Source organism: Oryzias latipes, chromosome 10 (assembly GCF_053564925.1).
Source record: "Oryzias latipes strain Hd-rR chromosome 10, Olatipes_Hd-rR_3.1".
NCBI classification, from domain to species: domain Eukaryota; kingdom Metazoa; phylum Chordata; class Actinopteri; order Beloniformes; family Adrianichthyidae; genus Oryzias; species Oryzias latipes.
The window spans coordinates 19,274,315-19,294,100 of NC_136246.1; the positions used below are offsets into that span (position 1 = coordinate 19,274,315).

The 19,786-nt window shown below is 37.3% G+C and overlaps 3 protein-coding genes across 4 annotated transcripts; 1 reads left to right on the forward strand and 2 right to left on the reverse strand.

The window, feature by feature from the left end:
- Nucleotides 1–2,034: 2,034 nt before the first annotated feature.
- Nucleotides 2,035–4,959, forward strand: aldob (aldolase b, fructose-bisphosphate). 2 transcript variants are annotated; one of them, XM_011480222.3, is made up of 9 exons: nt 2,035–2,355; nt 2,910–3,022; nt 3,105–3,316; nt 3,412–3,466; nt 3,553–3,713; nt 3,791–3,874; nt 3,949–4,123; nt 4,222–4,421; nt 4,679–4,959. In XM_011480222.3, the coding sequence occupies exons 2-9, from the start codon at nt 2,911–2,913 to the stop codon at nt 4,772–4,774; spliced, it is 1,095 nt and encodes a 364-aa protein (XP_011478524.1). In that variant the 5' UTR covers nt 2,035–2,355; nt 2,910; the 3' UTR covers nt 4,775–4,959. The 2 variants fall into 2 exon arrangements, with proteins under 2 accessions (XP_011478524.1, XP_078810345.1); XM_078954219.1 differs by lacking the exon at nt 2,035–2,355 and adding an exon at nt 2,731–2,780.
- Nucleotides 4,960–7,076: 2,117 nt separating this feature from the next.
- tmco6 (transmembrane and coiled-coil domains 6) lies at nt 7,077–11,507 on the reverse strand. The gene is made up of 12 exons (XM_004073305.5): nt 11,233–11,507; nt 10,860–10,966; nt 10,683–10,795; nt 10,405–10,588; nt 10,235–10,339; nt 10,025–10,116; nt 9,826–9,942; nt 9,617–9,731; nt 8,730–8,910; nt 7,936–8,030; nt 7,649–7,816; nt 7,077–7,534 (listed from the first exon to the last, which is right to left on the reverse strand). The coding sequence occupies exons 1-12, from the start codon at nt 11,321–11,323 to the stop codon at nt 7,397–7,399; spliced, it is 1,506 nt and encodes a 501-aa protein (XP_004073353.1). The 5' UTR covers nt 11,324–11,507; the 3' UTR covers nt 7,077–7,396.
- Nucleotides 11,508–12,263: 756 nt separating this feature from the next.
- On the reverse strand, nt 12,264–17,609 carry LOC101174754 (uncharacterized). Its single transcript, XM_011480225.4, has 8 exons — nt 17,340–17,609; nt 16,206–16,258; nt 16,053–16,123; nt 15,800–15,846; nt 15,558–15,711; nt 13,169–14,425; nt 13,010–13,092; nt 12,264–12,875 (listed from the first exon to the last, which is right to left on the reverse strand). Exons 1-8 carry the CDS (start codon nt 17,445–17,447, stop codon nt 12,822–12,824), a joined length of 1,827 nt encoding a protein of 608 aa, XP_011478527.1. The 5' UTR covers nt 17,448–17,609; the 3' UTR covers nt 12,264–12,821.
- Nucleotides 17,610–19,786: the final 2,177 nt, after the last annotated feature.

Consider the following 19,786-nt stretch of genomic DNA (forward strand, 5'->3'; position numbering starts at 1 on the left):
AGTGAGGCTTAATTAACTTTTTTCCTCCTATTCTTAATAAGTAAAATGTATGAGGGAAAATCGTTAAGAAAAAATGTTACATATTGTATTTCTGCTATACTTTTAATTGTTTATATTTTTATTGTTTTGCCTGGGATTGCCTTACATGCTTTTCTCTTGCCTATATTTTGTTCAAGCGGTTGCAATTCCAATTATGCTTCATAAATAAACAATGATCATGAATGTAACTGGAATGTAGCTTATCATTTCAACTTATGACCTTATAACCCTAACTTATATGAAGTGCCAAGAGATCACTTTATTTGTGAACAGGCTCTTAAAGTGAGCTAAAACCTTAATAGGAAATTTACCCATGCAGCAGCTGTTTGGAGAATAACACAAGTCTTGTGTGCAATTATTAACAAAATCTATATGAATCTATGTGTTTAATATCAAAGTTTTGATGAATCTCACTACAATTTTGATTAGCAGACCCTCTTATTTCCTAAAAATAGAGTAAAGTCCACAGTGTTTCCACATGACAAACCAGAGGATCACATGATTATTCTGGGTTGGTTTTTACCTCGAGGTCACAAATTCCTAATTTATCAAAAGATTTGGGGTTTTAGCTGGTAGTTTTCCATCAGAAATGAAACATAAACATGTATTCACTCAACTACTACCATAAGGATGTTACTAATAAATCTTTATTAAATGTACTCTCACTAAGTTACTGGGTAGAACTGATTGGGTGACAAAATCTCTTGCCTCTACGCTTGTGCAAAAAAAGTATTTTTTTTAAATGAAAAGCTCTTGAACTCATTAAAACTAACCTCTGCTTATCTGTAGTGTTAAAGGAACATTGCACAGGGAGCAGAGTCCAAGTTGTGTAAAAACTAGCAGGCCATTATTTTCGTGTTGCAGATGCAACCCGACATGTAAGCTCAAAGATCTTTTTGTCGAAATCAGTTGTCGTAGAAAGGCAGTTTTGGAAAACTTCAATTTGGAGCAATCTGGTCACACATGACACAACTGAATTGCACAAAAGTGAGCAAAACGGATGCAGGTTTTGATGACAGAAAACACAAGGATAAACACAAGGATAAACATGGTGTATGGCTGATTTGCACAGTGAAATAAAACACATGCTTTTAAAGGTTGCTGGTTTGTTGCAACTGGCAGTGTTGTTAACGATGCGGCCCAGGAAATTCAGAAAGAATTTATAAATTGTTTCCTTAAATAAAGAATTTGTGGCCATGAATATGTGTTTTGTGTTTACAAAATTAACATTTAGTGGCCACTAAATTGTGCTAAAATGAGCAAACAAAATGCTAACGAAATGCTAATGTGTGCCCACAAAATACAAATTTGTCCACACAAAATACAAATTTGTGCACACAAAATTTTCATTTAGACCATGAAACACGAGTTTGCGCGCACAGCATGCTAATTTATGCACTTAAAAAGTAATTTGTGTGCACGAAATGCTAATATATTCCATACAAATGCCTATTTGTGTGCTTAAAAAAGTACATTTTTTGCACAAACAAATGACTAATTTGTGCACAACGTGCTCATTTGTGCACACAAAATGCTCAATTCCCCACAAAATATTAATTTGCGTGCACAAAATGCTAGTTTGTGCGTGTGAAATGCTATTTGTGTGTTTTAAATGCATTTTGTTTGCACAAAGGCCTAATATGTGTTAAAAAATAGTTATTGAAATGCATTTTGTGCACACAAAATACTCATATGTGCAAACAAAATGCTAAATTTCCCACAAAGCATTATTTTGCGTGCACAAAATGCTGGTTTGTGCACATGAAATGCTATTTGTGCACCTAAAAGACTACTATGTGTGCACAAAGTGCTCTTCTGTGCCACAAATTATTATTATAAGGGAACTTTTTGTTATTGTCATGTTCAGGACTGTTTAGTTTACAGTTTCTCCAGGACACGAAGAAATGATAACCTGTATTGCAACATTAGATGCCTTCTTTGTTCGGATTTCATCATATGAGCTCAGAGTGAGAAGCAGGGTGAGGGGGCGTGGCTACAGCAGGACCTTGGTCTTTGGCGCGCGCGCGCACACATACTGACACACGCGCTGTTCCGTTTCTTGCTTTTGACTACAGTCGCTGATAATGACGTAAAAGAACATTGATCCCACAGCGTGAAATCTGTCTGATCAGACAAACAGCCTCTGCGTTTCGACACCCATCCCTGCCACCACACGGACACCTCCCCCTCTGTCCCGAGCAGGCGCTATAAAGGCGGCGTTTTGCCGAGCCTCTGCCTTCTTCTTCATTCCAGTCGGGAGGCTGTGCTGCTCCGCGTGCCACTTCACGTGTCCTCGTTGAAAAAAACAAGTCTCAAGTAAGGCGTGTGATCAAGTTTGTACTATGTGTTCATATGTTTTCTGCAAAGAAACCTGCAAAAGTTTTTTAGTTTGTTTTTCCCCCCTTAAAAGTGTGCAAAGATGGGTTTTCAGTTATCTGTATCTTTAGGTAATCCGGTTTCTTTACGCTTTGTGCAAAAAAACAGATCTATTCCAAAAAAAGAAGGATGTTTTATGTCTTTTTTAGCTTTCCTCCTGCCTGGGTTTGTGCACCTTCTAAACTAGTTTAGTATTCTACTGCCTGAAACTAAAAAAAAAGGTTTGACAGTGAGTTGCAATGCTCTAGCAGTTGACTTCACGTGAACTATGAACTTGTGTTGCACATAAAAGACGTGATCTGTTTTCCAGGCCAAAGTTCAACCCTGCATGCCAAATATTTGTCTGCAGTGGCTGAACAAGAGAAGCAGGATGTTGCACAGTTTTTTGTTCTTTGATAGCAAACGCATATATCTCCCTGCAAGTCCATTATAAGTCTGCATTTTTCCACTTCTCATTCTATTAATAACCTTTGCCCTTTTTTTTGCCTCCCCAGGATGACCCATCAGTATCCATCCCTATCTCCAGAGCAGAAGAAGGAGCTCTCTGACATTGCTCAGAGAATTGTTGCTCCAGGAAAGGGAATACTGGCTGCAGATGAATCAACAGGTCAGCCTCAGTTATTACTGCGTTACAGACACTTGCAGCAGTGAATGTGTGCGTGTAACCCAAACTCTGCTCCTCTGTGCAGGTACCATGGCCAAACGCCTGCAAAAGATCAACGTGGAGAACACAGAGGAGAACCGCCGTTGCTTCCGTGACATCCTTTTCTCCAGCGATCAGTCGATTGCTAACAACATTGGGGGGGTCATTTTCTTCCACGAAACCCTCTACCAGAAGGCAGACAACGGCAAGCTTTTCCCCCAGGTCATCAAGGAGAAAGGCATTGTTGTTGGTATCAAGGTGAGGAGACGTTCGCTTTACCTGCAAACATTTTTGGTCTTAAAAGTAGAAACAGTCTAACACGTCAGGGATTTATGCTTTTATTTTGGATGTAGGTGGACAAAGGCACAGCTGGACTGAATGGAACTAATGGAGAGACAACCACACAAGGTAAAATGAAGATATTTGTCAGAAAAAACCCAACAACGTGTTCCAGGAAAAATCTTCCAGGATTAAAGTACTACCATCCTCTTCAGGTCTTGATGGCCTGTCGGAGCGATGTGCCCAGTACAAGAAAGACGGCTGCGACTTTGCTAAGTGGAGGTGTGTGCTGAAGATCTCTGATGGCTGCCCGTCAGCTCTCGCCATTGCAGAAAACGCCAATGTCCTCGCCAGATATGCCAGTATCTGCCAACAGGTGTGTATGACTCTTCTCTCTTCTGTGATGGTTCGAATGTCATCATTACATAATATGCCTGGATGCGTCTCCACCAGAACGGTCTGGTGCCCATCGTGGAGCCAGAGATCCTGCCTGATGGTGACCACGACCTGCAGAGGTGCCAGTATGTGACGGAAAAGGTTTGTTTAAAATAATTGTTTTCTCCTCATGCAAAACAAAGCACAGCTTCTTAGCTCTTTATGTTGCTTTGAAGGTGCTGGCTGCCACCTACAAGGCTCTTTCAGACCACCATGTGTACCTGGAGGGCACTCTGCTGAAGCCCAACATGGTCACTGCTGGACACTCCTGCACTAAGAAATACACCCCCCAAGAGGTTGCCATGGCTACAGTGACTGCTCTTAGGCGCACCGTTCCCGCCTCAGTCCCCGGTGAGTCCCTAACGAGGCATTTTACTTTAATAAGTGTTTGTGAAACGGTGCAGAGGAGTTAACAAAGTTCACACTTTTGTTTTGAAATATCTTTTCAGGTATCTGCTTCCTGTCTGGAGGCCAGAGTGAGGAGGAGGCCTCTGTTAACCTGAACGCCATGAACCAGGTGCCTCTCCATCGCCCGTGGAAGGTGACCTTCTCCTACGGCCGTGCGCTCCAGGCCTCTGCTCTTGCAGCCTGGGGGGGAAAAGCCGCCAACAGGAACGCTGCCCGCGAAGCTTTCTGCAATCGGGCCAAGGCAAGTCTCCTAAAGGACAAATACTTATCACTCAGAGCACACCAATCCATTCACACCTATGTGTTCACGATGATGATCGTTGCACAAAACTGGCTCCTAAATAATTCTTATCATGCATTAGCCAACTTTATCCGGTCTGGTAAATGATTGATTCTGGAAAGCTTTTGGCTGGGGTCTTGCACTGATGTGGTGCATGCACCCTGGCTGATGATTAACGCTCATATCTGACTTTGCCCCCTCTCCTTTACTCCCATCAGATCAATAGCCTGGCTTCCAAAGGAGAGTACAAGCCCTCAGGTTCAGCTGACCAGGCGTCCATGCAGTCTCTCTACTCTGCCAGCTACGTGTATTAAACCCAGGGAACACTTATTCAAAAGAAAAACCAGAAAAATAAAAGCCCACAGGGCCAAACATCATTCCTCTACATGATGTCCTTCTTTCCTGCATGACCAACACCGAGGAGACTTCCACCAAGCTACTGTTTCTCTACTTGATGAAATGACTTTAAATAAAATAAAAAGACTAAAACATTTGACAATCATGTAGGTTTTCTTTGTCACAACCCCAGAACTAAATTACTTTAGTGGGAACAAGTGAGAATCTGTCCAAATAACAAGGCAGCTATAGGGTGCATATTTATATATAATATATTAAAACATCACATAAAACAACCATATTACGATGTTCCAATCCGGCTCAGTCAAATCCCTATAGTGGAAGATTAAAAGTATTCACATTTGAAATAAATACTCTTCCTACAAACCGATCCTGGTCCTCAAGCTCTACCACCCTGCCGGTTTTCCAGCTCTACTTGCACTCTTGTTGCTGATTACCTGGGATTGTTCAGCCAGTCAGAATCAGGAGACACCTCAGTCAACAAATCAGCAACAAGGAGCCCAGAGACAACTGGAAAACAGGCAGGGTGGTAGATTTCAAGGACCAGGATTGGGCAGCCCTGTCTATTGAAAATGAAAAAAAAAACAACAGAACAAAATAAAAATAAAAACTCATGAGAAGCATTTCTGAAAATTTTCTGTTTTTCTTTTCATTTAGGTCGTTTTCTCTCTGATAGTCCACCAACAACTGTAATAAGAAATCAGCAGAATGATAATGTGAAGAAAACCTAGATGACCTTAAAGAGACTGCTTAAGAGTTTTGTGGGTTTTTCTTTCTGTAATATGGTCAAGTAACACGTTAAGGGTGAAAACCTTCCAAACCATCAGCGTTTATAAGAATTACTTTGTATAACACGTTTTCTTCTTCTGCCTCCCTCATTGACCTTGTTTTGGCACATTTTGGGAATGGGAATGAGCCAGCAGCATGTGGTTAGATGAGTTACTTGTTTCTGCTCAGTCTTACATAACATGAAAAGTGTTTTTTATCCTCTGTGCAGCAGTTACACACAATATACCACTGCTGATATGCCCAGCACACATATTTACCTCATAAATTAACAGGTTTCAGTTCAGTGGCCTAGTGGCGGAGTGTCTGCCCTATGACTGGAAGTTTATGAGCTCAAATCCAGGCTGAGTCGTACCAAAGACTAGTAAAATGGGACCAGTTATTCTTTATGAAGCAAAATAAACCCCGCCATAGGAATTTTTTTATTTTACACTTATTTTTGAATCACCAGTAATGGTATCAAAAAAGTAACCACAAATTACTATACACTGGAGATTTAACAAGATAGTTACATCACGTGAGTCTTTGGATATGACGTCTTCTGACTACAAACCATTTCCTTTGCACATCATTAAAAAAATCATAAAAAATTACACTAAAACACCAACAAATATTAAATGAATTCCGTAAACCTACATAATAATTAAGAATAATCATAGAAGCATAAAAAACTAGACTCACCCATCCAATAAACTGATTTCATTTGTTTAAAACCCTTTCATGACCACAGGGGTACAAAAGAACGCACCTAATGCAGATGATTTCTAAAAACATTTAAGAACGCACACTTAAAACAACTGGGTTATTTCTTCAACACAATTCTTGGGTTTTTCATGTTGGGATATATTTTGTGGTTACTTTGGAGCAATACACATTTTCTTTTGGGGTTATAGTGGTTTCATTTTATATTTTCTTCCTCAGTTAAAATAACACAGCAGAAAGTTAGTTCATTTTCTTTTTAGCCCTGAGTTGGGTTAAAAACAACCCAACTTGGGTTATTTAAAACTTTACAGTATTATAGGTACCATAAACCTAGAGTGGACATTTCTACATTAAGTACTTTAAATCTTTATTTAATCACTTAAAAATACAGGATTGAGGATAAATTTAAACAAATTTCCAAATATAACAATGACAACTATTTGCATCTGAAGCAATTTAACCAAGTGTGAAACATGGTGGTACCGACTGTACGTTAAAGGCTGCAACTCAAAAAAAACGAACAAGAGAATTGAAAAAAAAAACAAAAAAACAACTGTTGCTACCATTGTGCTTTACTTCAAGGGAAATAAGTAACAACATTACCTACATACAGCCCCAAATACACTGGAATGCAATAATGTTAAGTACACTGCCATGGAACTGTTTAGCAAGGGAGAGATAAATCCCACCCCTTCATCTGATGTCTTGATAGGTGAATTTGTGTTTGGAAGTTGCCAAGGTAACGGCACTAATCTGACAAAAAGATAAAAGTTCAATGTAATTTCATTTTATTAAAATGCAATCCCATCATGTGAATACAAATCCAAACAACTGCGCTGTTGGAAACACCTTGATTATAATAAATACACTGGCAAAAGAAACTGACTGCACAGACATTCATCTTTGGTAAAAATACTTTCATATTATGCTTCTCTTTGATTTTAAAACGATTCATAGTTTTATTATTATAAAAACCTTACCACGATTACAAAAAAACAACAACATGATTCAGTTTGCAAAATATAAAAAGACAAAATTTAAACCGGTTTTGTTTCTTTAATACATTTTAAGACAAAAAGATTTGCATTTATTTATATTGTGTGTTGCTGCTGGGTTAGAAGGAGCTGGTCCACGAGGTATGAAGCTTTTTGTCTTATTTCTCCTTCATCGTTGTACTGAATAATCTCCAGGATGGAAGCCCCACCTTCCCTCAAAAACTCCTCTTTTACCTGAAAAAACAAAATATTTTTGTGCTCATGACACTTTACCCGTGGCCTTTTTCTAGTTAAAAAAAAGCTAGTTAAAAAAAAGCTAGAAGTACCGGTACTCATTTGTGTTCTTACCTGAGGACTAGTGAGCAGCAGCATGTACAAGACTTCCAGACTCAGAGTCACCATCTCTTGATCAGCCATTTTAAGAGTTGAACAGAGGGCAGACAGCAGCCCGAGCTGCACCAGCTGGACGCACAGCTCCTTTTTTTTGGAGACTATATTTGCTAAAATTCTGAGGACCTAAGGATGATCCACAAAAAGGAGCAAAAACACAAAAACGGTAAAGTACACTTAATGAAAGGGAATGCAAAGACTGAAAGAAGAAGAAACAGTGAAGTTGCGCTTTGCTTTCCACGTACCATTGTGTTAATGCCATGAGAAACAGGTAAAAGCTGAATCAGTGGGGAGACCAAGTTGAGAGTCACGACAGCTGAGCAACATTCAGTGGAATGAGCTGAACACGAAAGGAAAGGAGGGAGACAAGAAGACACATTACATCATTATGCAGGAATAAAAAAATAAACATAAAAAGGAATTTCAGGGGGGAAAAAAACTGGAATTTTTTTTTTAATATTTCACAATGCCATTTTTTTTCTTCCAATTTTGAGAATTGACTTCAAAGTCTAAGGGACTGCAATGACAAATCAATTTTTTTAACATTTTCATGTAATATCAGTTTAATAATAAGACGACAATTATCAGATGGGGGGTCAAGAAATTTTTAAGATCAATCCATTTGCTTTTTTTCTAATTTAATGTGATTTAAATCTTCAAACTAAAGATTGTCTCCCTAACCCCTACAAATGTAGCTTTTTGCTTAAGAAAAGAAATGATGCAAAAAAATCTCACAAAAAATAACCAAATAATACAAACATAAAAACATTGCAGTGAAGATCCACAATGTAATTTTGTTGTTTTCAATACTTTTCTTGTAGATAAATATTCTTGCTGTTGCTTTAGGATTCTGCAATCTAAAAAATTTCAAGTAAAATATATTGATTGCTTAAAAAAAACGATAATTGTAATTGTTTTACTAAAATCTCTTCACTGTACAGTGGCTACTTCTGTCTCTACAGTGAAATGACTCCTATTGATGTTTTTTTAGTCTCCATCCCAGCTTCTGCAAAGCTGTGTGAGAACAAACATGACAGACCTGTGAGGTTGTTGAGGACCCAGGCCGTCTCTCTGGCCAAAGATGGCGAGGAGCTCAGATATGCCTGAAGAAATACACACAGGGCATCCACCAGCAGAGTAAAAACCGTGTTTTTGTCCAGATCTTCCACAAGGCAGGAGGGCAGGAGGTTTCCAACAATCCTCAACAGAGGGCAGACAAGCTATAGACAACACAGCATAAGAACAAAGACATGTCACCTATAGGGTAGATTATACATATCATACATCCCTGATGTAGAGTAGTTTTTATTCAGAATAAAGCATAAAGATCCAAGAACAGTAAATTCCCTTCAATCTAAAATGTAACAGTACTTTGCATTTATACTCATCAACTACAAACTACAGCAAAACAAGCAACTTCAAGAGATTATGTTATGTTAACCCCTTAAATTAAGGACTTTGTTCAAACGTGTTTTAGCAAAATGTGCAACAAGTATTTCTATAAATGCATTCAGGTGGGGTAAAAAAGTATTTAGTCAGCCACCAATTGTTCAAGTTCTCCCACTTAAAAAGATAAGGGAAGGCCTTTAATGTTCATCAACAACGAGAGACAACATGAGAAAAAACATCCAGAAAATCACGTTGTCTGATTTTTTAAGAATTTAGTGATTATTGTTTTTTTATGTTAAAAGAATAGCTTCTTCTTTTGAGGAGCATTTAAAATATATGAAATAAATAATAATAATAAAAAAAAAAAAATCGATGATGCCACAACTTACAAAATTACAGAAATAAGCGTTTAAAAGACTGGGACACATTTTAAACATAAAATACAAATTAAAACTAAATAAAAACAGAACAAAAAATAATTAAAAAATGCAATGAATCTAAAAGGTTACAAAAATTTGAAACATGTTTTTTTTTTACCAGCTCCATTCCATCTTCTTTGTGTCCTTGAGTCACAGCTCCACTTAGTGACACTAACTCAGAACTGCAGTGCAGCAAGGCTCCACGAGCCAGCAGCTCTTGGTGATCCTCAGAGCTGGGAAAAGCAGAAAAATGACAGATCCTCTCTTCTTATGAGTGTAGCCGAGCTAATGATGTTCAAGGCTTCAACGATGACCCGCAACTCTCACCTGCACACCAGGTAGTGCAAACACCATGCACACTCAATGGCAGCACCAAGGCCAAACTCAGAGTCAGGAGTCAGGAAGGAGACCAAATATGTGGGTAAACTGGAGCACATAACCATCCTGCAGGCACAGAAGTTAACAATTAACTATTCAAAGGGCACAGTAATGAAAAGATGAACAGATGAATCCCAAAAGCACTTACGAGATTATTTTTTGGATTGCACCTGTGGCTTGAAGAAGCTGAGAGAGAGTAAAACCAACCGCTTCCACCACTGCAAGATTGTATCTTTGATTCTAGAAAGTAAACCCCAACAGAGAGCAATTCATATTCAAACTCTTTTCAAAATAGTTTTAGCAAAATCTACACAATTTGAACTGCGATCATTACCAGACGCAAACATTGAAAGCATACCTCCATGCAGCTGGCAAGAGCAGGGATTATTCCCTGTGCAAGAAGTTTTTCTTTTACAGCCTCGCTGACTGGACATAAATTCCCAAGAGTGTAGAGACACGTCTCCTGTGCACAGAGAAGGTTCAGTGGTTGCAGAGATGGTTAGCTGGTATAATTCTACATGCACTTACTGTGAATTTGGTGGTTGGGCCAGACAAGAAGGTGAGTAAATAAGGAGTAGCTGGCATGCAGGCTGATGCCACGCTGGTGTTGGGAGAATAAGACAGCTCATGCAGACAGCGGACTGCTAACAGACGGCACTGAGCATCCGAGCCGGTGAGGAGACCAACAAGCAGGTGCATGCTGTTCTCCTGTCTGAATGGGCAAAGAAACACGGTTTGAACACACAGATACATATGCTTTTGACTCATATCAATAGCTGACAGGGATTTAAAAAAACTTTTCATACTTGATAAAGGAAAGTTGAGCAGATGACTCCCGCAGAACTTTACTCAAAGCTTTCAGGTGAATCTCCTTCTCTGTTCCTCCTCGCTGAAGTTTGAGCAACAGACTGACCACATCCTAGTAAAGGCGAAAACCTTTAGCACGACGATACAACAACATTTTTACAACACGTGTCTCTCACCTGCTCTCCGGATGCTGTTTCCATAGTGACCCCAGTCTGCTCTTCCTCTTCATACAGCAGGAGTCTCTTGCTCACCAGCTGTCTGTCTCTGCGGGCTTGTCTCAGAGCTACAGCAAGGAGCAGTCATCAAAGTTTTAATGATGTAAGACCAGCTCACAACTAACATTTATTTACAAAAATTCGTGTTGTAATGTTAACAAATTAATTTTTAACAAACTTGAAAAGCGAGTGAAGCTTTTCCAAAAACAAAATGCGTACACACATAACAACGCCAATTTAATAGTTCCAAATTGCACACAGGACATTTATGAAAAGAACCGTTTTTTTCAACAAAACATTATGAAACAGAAAGATGTATGTATTCGAAACAAACCTCGTTCCTGTTCTCGCCTCCTTAGCCTCAGCTCATCTATGTTATTTTGATGCCATCTTGATTTATGGTGAATTTTGTTTAGTCTCCACATTGTTTCAAAGATAATATTAAAAAGACAACGAAATATTACATCTAAGTTACTTCAATAACGATGAACTGAAGCTAGCTTGTTTACCAATACATTTCAAACGGTTAAACTCTTCTTCGCTGTTGTAACTTTATCTTCCACCACAGTTGCAGCACCATCTAGCGGCCAAACACAAAACAGCTCATTTGACATGGGAGGGCAACTTTTGTTTACATTTGAATTCAATTTACTTTCAAATAGAAATCGTGTAAAAAAAAAAAATTACAATTCTAGGAATTTGTTAACTTTAGCATAGTTCCATGCATTAAGAATGTCTCGTTTTTTTACATACTTTTTCGTACCATTATTAAAAGTAGATAATGCATAAACTGCATCCAAATGGTAAGATAAACAATCCTGCTCAATGCCTCTTCTGTGTCCCATTTTTTGAGCATTTTATATTACTTTAATTACACATGGTTCATGCATAAAAACTAAAACAAGTTTAGTTCACCCAGTCCAGGGTGTACCCTGCCTTCACCCAACCTCTGGCAGCCCTGTGACCCTAAAAGAGATGAATAGTTGGAAGGCTCATTTTAAAGCTGAATGTGTAGAAATGTATGAAGCAAAAACTAATTATAAAAACATATCTTTATTAAAAACCTGCTTTAAAAAAATTAACTGTTAAATCGATTTTAATGCAACTTTCTATCCCAACAAATCCCTGGTTGCCTGTATACATATGTTCTGCTCCTGTATGTAGTTTCCTCCTCTGACTTGATTTATCATAAATTAATATAGCAACATATAGGGTCCTGTTCTGAGCAGTTTAGCTTTAATTCAAAACATTCATTTTATTTGTGTGTATTTTAAATTGCAAAATCTGCAAATAAGTTGCTTGTTTTTACTTTTTTGTGGATACAGTACTAACATGTCTCTTGTGTAAATTATCTGGCAAACAGCATCTTTTCAATGACATTTTATTTATTATTTTGGGTTGTTCTCTTGGAAAATGATCTATTAAACTTCCTTATATGGAAGCACCCTGCTAAAGTAATACAATCACAGGTTTCATAGAATGCAGGTTTGAAAAAGAAGAGGGGCAATACTTGTTGATAAACAAAGCAATATATTCCATCAAAGTGTTGCTAAAAATGTATTAAAAATAGAAAATCTTTAAAAAAATCTATTTTCATTTCTGTAAATGTAAAAAACATTTAGATTTTCATGGAAAGCAGACAAAAACATTCATTTAATAACTCTAAAAACCTTTACAAAGAGCTGTTTCAGTGGTAAAGACTCCAGTCTGAGCATCAGACTGAAGCAAGAGGGAAAATAACCTCATAAATACCAGCAGATGTTCATGCTGTCCATCCACTAAAATCACAAGTACCATAAAAAGCATCTGACAAAAAATGTACAATTTAAAACATGCAAAAAAACAGAAGATTTTAAAATAAAAGTGTTCAATTGTATTTACAGGATCAAAACTTGGTTAAAAAAGGACAGAAACTGAATGGCATCATGGTTGCTCAGTGATAGGGACCTCATCTTCACCGCTCCATAATTTTCTTTTCTGTCAAAGAAAATAAACATTGAGTTAACTCTTAATATTGAACCATATTTTGTTGACTTGTTTATTTATTAATGCTTTCAGCTGTGACAGAACCAGAGTGAGCTCAGTTTGAGTGCATGGCTGCGTTTCTGTACCTTTTTGTGGCTGCTGACGGATATTGGCGTAGCTTCTGTTGTTGAAGCATCTTGGACGTCCTCTGCTTTCTCTTTGTTTTTCTCTGGAGGAATAACAACAAAATATCAATTAAAAGGGGACATATTTATAATCACGACAGTGAAAGGGCTTGAACTCACTTTTCTTCTTTTTCTGAGCACTCGTCTCCAGGCTGGGAGCAGATGGTTCTGTTTCTTCTGAGGTCTTAGCTCTCCCTTTGGTCTCATTTGTTGTTTGGTCGTCTTCATTTGCTTGCTCAGACGTCTCGGTGTGTTTTTTAACCTTTTTTGGTTTCTTGATCGTTTCCTCAGAAATCTCAGAGTTCTCATGAACCTGAGCTTCTCGTTTTTTCTTCTTTGTCTTCTTTTCTTCAGCCACATGTTCTGGATTTTCCTCTTTTTCAACAGTCTTGTTTTTTTTCTTCTTCTTCTTCACTTCCAAATTTCCAGCATGTTCTTCAAGATTTTGCTCCACATTTTCAGTAACTGGATCATCTGAACTGATCTCAGTATTGATTAATCTTTTCTTTTTCTTCTTTACTTTTTGGCTTTGATCATTTTTTTCTGTGTTTTCTAAATTCGGATGATCAGAACTGATCTCTGCGTCGACTAATTTCTTTTTCTTCTTTACATTCTTGTTTTCAACACTCTCAGACTTTTCGTCTACTATGTTTTCATTTTCTAAGCCCTTCTCAGCACTTTCTTTTGTTTTCTCAGTGGGGTGTTCCGAATCTCCCTCATTTTCAACTCTCTTCTTCTTTTTCTTCTTTTTAACAATTTTTTCTTCCTCTCCATGAGCTAATGGTTCTTCCTCATCATTTCTTCCTTTTTTCCTCTTTTTGTCTTTCTTTTCTTTCAAAATAGACTCTAAAACATTTTCTTTGGCTCCTTTATTTCCCATGAGATCATCTTCAGATTCTATGTTTGTTACTTGAACTTCTTTATTCTCCTCCACAGATTTATGGTCCTTCTTTTCTTCTGTGGCTACACTCTCCTTTCCATCGCTCTTCTGTTCTTCTCCATCCATCTCATGGGTTTTCTTTTTTAACTTGCTTTCACTCGATCGTTCTCTTTTCTTTTTCCTGGGCTCTGCTGCTGTTTCTGCTGGCCTGTTCACTTCGTCTTCAGCTTGTTTGGATGGTGAGAGAGCAACAGTTGTGTCCTCCACAGCATGGCTGTTCAGTGTTTCAGAGGAGGACAGAACTGCAGATTTTCTCCTCCTTGGTGTGCTTTTTTTCACTGGTGTGGTGGTTTCTTCCTTTGTGTCCAGATCAGGATTCTGCTCACTGGGAGTGTGGGTTTTTGCCACAGGCTTTGCTCTGGGCTTTCTGATTCTCTTTTTCTTGGGTTTGGAGGAGTCCAGAGCGTCGATGAGCTCCATCTTGGCCAAATCGGCCTCTGCAGAAAAACAAACAAAAAAACTTTATTTTAGTGGCACAAAGGTCTGAAAGTGGAAGAGTTTCCTTATGCGAAAACACAAGTTTCTAAAGTAAAGCAGCTCACAGAATAAATGTTCCATCTTATTGTGTAATATATACATATCTAAATCTTTTAGTGAATGCAGTGGAGCTAGAAAGTATCTGTCAATCACATATTTTGCAAATTGTCTCACTTAAAAAGAGGGTAGAGGTCTGTAATAGACATACTTTAATTGCGAGAGACAGAATGTAAAAAAAGAATCCAATCATGATTTGTGAAGTTGTCTTGTTACGTTGAGGATTTCTTAGTATTTTCTTTTATTTAATTCTTTTGTGTTTATCTGAATAGTGATTCTATGTTTAATGTGTAAAAACTGTGAGCATCAAATACAATTAGATTGGGAGTGGGAATTAATAAGATTGTCCTTCACCCATTCCTGTATTGAGCACTTAATTGCTTTCTGTTTATTATTTTTACTTAGTTGTTTTAAATTTTGTGATTGAAAATCAATCAATGCTGGAAGATCAAGCATCATCCTCACTGATGGAAGGAGGTTTTTGCCCAAAATCCCACCATACATGGTCCCATTCATCCTTTTTTAATACAGAACAGTCCTTTTGTCCCCTTTGCAGAATAACAGTCACAAAGCATGATAGTTCCCCTTCATGGTTCCCAGTGGCTCTGGTGTTTTGGGGATATTTTTGGCAGTTATGCCCAAGAATTCCATTTTGGTTTCCTCTGACCACATTCTACCAATCCTCTTCTGGATCAAACAGATGGTCTCACCAAAATTTAGACAGACCTGGACGTGTGTTGTTCCAGCAAGGGGACCTCCCAGAAAACAGTTTTGTTACAGTCTGACTTTTCAAGGCTGTGAGGATAAAAGAGCTTCTTAAAGAAAAAGACACCTGTGAAGAAATGCTTAATTTCTGCAGCATTGTGCAAATAAAGGCTTTCAAAACCAAGCAATGTGATTTTCTGGATTCTTTTTTTGTCTCTCACAGCTGAAGTGCATCTACCATGAACTTTACAAACCAAACTCATCTTTTAAACTGGGACGACATGCAGAATTGGTGACTGACAAATACTTGATGTACATAAAAACACTGACCTGTCATCTGCAGGACCATCTTTTTCCACTTCTCTACATCCAGACTGCTGTCAGAGTCTGAACCCTGAACCGCTGAGCCAGACTTTGATTTCTTTGAGATGCTGCCATCTTTGGAAGCTTTTCCTTCATTTTTCTTCTGTTTTGCTTTAACAGTCTTTTAAAGAAAGGATAAAGAACAAAGCGGAGGAAAATGACAAACTCAAAGCAGAACTAAAAAAATAAACAAGATCATCAAAACTCACCTTTTTTGCTGGACTGCCAGTCGTCTTTCTTGGTGACGTGGATTTGTCTGGACAAATCAAGATAATAATATATGTCCACAAATTGTAACACTGTGAGCTTGAACATTTTCACAAAGATTAAATGTTATTTTCCAAGTTTAGACATGGATATTTTTACACAACTTTGGTACTAGAATTATTTTAGTATAACACATCAGTAATTCAGACTCTGCTTTAAGTGTCTAAACTCTAAATGATTGTAAAAAGCACAAACCTGCAGCTGGAGCTTCTTTTTTCTTCCCTGAAGTGGAGCCTTTAACTGAGTTTTGCTTCCTTTTGGAGTTTCTAACAGGAGTGAAAATAGCAGTTTGTATTTGTCCAGGTAAATTATTCCCCTAACTCAAGAAATGGACAACTTGTTGCTCACCTACGCCATGCTTTGTAGATATCCAGTAAGGACACAGACGTTTCTGTGCCCTCCTGAAAAATAAAAATGCAATGTTTTTTCGTCAATAAACAATACAGACTTTGGTTTAATGATGCTTAACACAAGTAGATGTAACTGATCTATGTCTATGTGAAACATCACCATGACTTAGTTTGGGATGATGCATGGAGGAAATTCTCTTATTGCATTGATGTTGTCTGTGTTGCAGGTGGCAACAACATTATAAGAAAAGAAAAATGAAATGGCTTTTGTATTATTTGTCTATAATAAAGTATTTAAATCATGAAATCAATTCATTCTTTTTGAATAACTCCATATAAAATACCTAAACATATGCTTTATTATATGCAAAGATAAAAACATCCGATTGCTGTAAAATATTGGAAACTTAAAAATGTCAACACTCCCTTTTCTATTACAACATTTTTCTTATTTAGATTTTCTTTGCATGGGAAATGTGATTCAAATGGCAGACAGCTTTCATAAAAAAATATTTTTTATTATATTCTTTACTTTTCTTGACTAAAGATCTCTGACATAGCTTTTCCATTTTCATCTTTTTAACAGAAATTTTGTTTATAGTGATTTATTAAAAAAAAAAACTAGTCTTTTAATTATTACAAAACAGGAGAGCTAAAAATGACAAATGATTTCAGAAAAATGCAGTTTCCTAGGTAAATAAATAAACGAATAACAATTATCTTAGTGTTCTATTATTGATTAATTAATAACAGTTTATTAGCATGTTATTGTTGGATCACTTTTGAGACATTATTAGCAGGAGACTATCATGCATTATAAGATAGCATGCACAGTAGAATTACACATTAATGCACTCTGATTAGTTTTTAGAGCTTTAATTTTTTTTCACTTTAATAAAACTTGATATTACAAAAATCGAGGTTTGATTTTACATTAGTTTAAATGTTTAAGTGCTTTCCTTGACTACAAATAATAGTTTACTGCTACTAAGCAGCTCTCTTAGCTTGACAGAATGAACATTCAGGAGGGAAAATGAAAGTATCAAGTCTGCGGAACTATCGATCACAAAGTGTCAGAAAGCCTCTGGATGTCAGGTGTGTGTGTGTGTGTGTGTGTGTGCAGAGGGTTGACCTGTGGGCTGTGCCTCCGAAGCTCATCTGCTGCTGAACTGAAGCCATGCTCCTTCAGGTGTTGGTAGATCAGCTGCGTCAGTTCGTGCTTTGATGAACTCGCGTCCATTTTTTATTTATTTGTTTCAAACAGACAACCAGAAGATCCACAAACACTAAAAAATTCTACAACGATAAAGAATAACGCGTGTAAACCATGGCCACATGGCGACAGGAGTTTGGAAAATTGAAACCCCCACATTGAACTCTGACCTCACAATTGTATATCCGCTTAGTGCCCCAAAGCATTCTGGGAGCTGTAGTTAAGTAAGGATCCGACAATATTATTAAATATTAGAACATAATATATATTTTTATTTTAATAAATGTATGAGATTCCGTTTGTGCCAAAAAAGTGTTTTTGGTCCCGTGTCTATGTCTACTGAACGAGTTAATTGAACTTTGCTTCATGCTTCACGTTCAAAACTTTGCATTTCTCTCTGTTATTCTGTCGTGTCCCCCTTTGTACGGCCGGTAAATTGTTTTCTGTACTACCACAGAACAAATGGCGATAGCCATGACAAACACGCATAAAAAAGTAAATAAAATAAAAATAAAATAAAATAAAATAAAATACTTGATATTCCTGCAAACCAACATTGCCAGAACGTTTTCACGGTCCGAAAGGGGTTCTTGTTTGGAGTTATTTAGAGTATGGCTTCTTTTAAATCTGGTGATGACATTTAAAAGTCTTTAAAAAATAACGAATCTTTATCACATATGTTGTTTCAGATCTGATGGATAAACGAGGAGCAGACTGGCCAGAAAGAGCAATAGACTGGTCCTGACAGCGCCATCCCGTGGTCAAATGAATACACAACAGAAAAAGAAAGGGTCTACAAAATTCATTTCAAGATTTGGACTGTTAATTCCTTATAGTATAATTGACTTGACCCACGAACATTTTGAACGGTTTTAAATAATATTGTCATCACCAGTTTTAAAATAAGCCATACTTTAAATAACTTGGGGAACAGGCAGCACAAACCGGGACAGAAAGAGACTCAACAAGCTGGTCAGGAGGGCCAGTTCTGTCCTGGGCTGTCCACTGGACTTTGTGGAGGAAGTGGGTGAAAGGAGGATGTTGGCCAAGCTAACATCCATCATGGTCAACACCTCTCACACACCACATCAGACAGTGGAGGCGCTGAACAGCTCCTTCAGTTGCAGACTGTTACACCCCCCATGCAGGAAGGAACGGTTCCGCAGGTCATTCATTCCAACAGCTGTTGGATTGTACAATGCCACAGTTTAAATATGCATGTACAAACCGGTTCGGTTATAATGCATCCATAGTCCATCTGTATATTCTGTCTTTTTACTTTATTTATTTAATTTTATCATCACGCCTAACATACGTAATGTCGTAATAGTGTACATAATTATTACTTTTTGTATTTTTTTGCACATTTTGTATTTGTATTTTTGCACATTTTGAACACCCTTCATTCTTTTGCACATTGCTGTTGTTCTTCTTTTTTCTTTCTCTTTTTTTTTTGCACTGAACTGCTGTAGCAATTGAACTTCCCCAACGTGGTATCAATAAAGAATATCTTATCTTATCTTATCTTATCTTATCTTATCTTATCTTATCTTATCTTATCTTATCTTATCTTATCTTATCTTATCTTATCTTATCTTATCTTATCTTATCTTATCTTATCTTATCTTATCTTATCTTATCTTGAAACAATTAAATTCCTATAACTAGGAAAACAAAAAAGGGAATGGGAATTCTGAGATTAAAGTCAGAATTTCTCATTGTTCCATGACCCAAATCCTCTTCTGTTTTGCAAATATACATAAAAGTGAGGCAGTATGCTTGAATTATACTTTTTATATACTATCTATATAATGTAAAGTTGAAATGTTCCAATTTAGTCGAAAGAAGTATTCAGTTAGTACAGTACACCACAGTATACTTTTTATATTTATACTTATACTCAAATATACTTTATACTATAAATATACTTTATACCATAAACTTAAACTCAATGCCAACACTCAATTGTTAAGCCAATATATTATTTTGTTAAAAACTAAAAAACAAAAAACAAAAGAATAAACAGTAACAAAAACCAAACTGCAAATCAACCTGAAATTCAAAAGTTGGTGAGAAGTCACATATGGCTCCATATGTTTATTTAAAACCTGAAACAGCCTAGAGTTTCTGCATAAGAGCTGTCTCAGACTTCAGAACCTGCTCATTGCTGTAGGTGTTGTGTTGAAGTGGCCTCACTCCATTGTACTACTTGTTAGTTAAAAGAAGGACAACAGAGGCCTTTGTATGCTAAGTGGCATGTAAAAATACAGATTTGGTAATAACTGATCAGATTGTTTTTACCTACTGCTGCACACTCCATGGCGATGCCCTCCAGAATGCTAAAACACTGAACAGAGAGACAAGGA

Coding starts and splice junctions, on each gene's coding strand:
- aldob (XM_011480222.3), top strand. CDS start 2,911: ATGACCCATCAGTATCCATCCCTATCTCCAGAGCAGAAGAAGGAGCTC. Junction 3,317..3,411: donor GCATTGTTGTTGGTATCAAG/GTGAGGAGACGT, acceptor TTTTGGATGTAG/GTGGACAAAGGCACAGCTGG. Junction 4,422..4,678: donor CTTTCTGCAATCGGGCCAAG/GCAAGTCTCCTA, acceptor TACTCCCATCAG/ATCAATAGCCTGGCTTCCAA.
- tmco6 (XM_004073305.5), bottom strand. CDS start 11,323: ATGTGGAGACTAAACAAAATTCACCATAAATCAAGATGGCATCAAAAT. Junction 10,340..10,404: donor GCCCAACCACCAAATTCACA/GTAAGTGCATGT, acceptor CTCTGTGCACAG/GAGACGTGTCTCTACACTCT. Junction 10,117..10,234: donor CTCTTGCCAGCTGCATGGAG/GTATGCTTTCAA, acceptor TTTACTTTCTAG/AATCAAAGATACAATCTTGC.
- LOC101174754 (XM_011480225.4), bottom strand. CDS start 17,447: ATGGACGCGAGTTCATCAAAGCACGAACTGACGCAGCTGATCTACCAA. Junction 16,124..16,205: donor ATCTACAAAGCATGGCGTAG/GTGAGCAACAAG, acceptor CACTCCTGTTAG/AAACTCCAAAAGGAAGCAAA. Junction 13,093..13,168: donor TGCTCAGAAAAAGAAGAAAA/GTGAGTTCAAGC, acceptor TTATTCCTCCAG/AGAAAAACAAAGAGAAAGCA.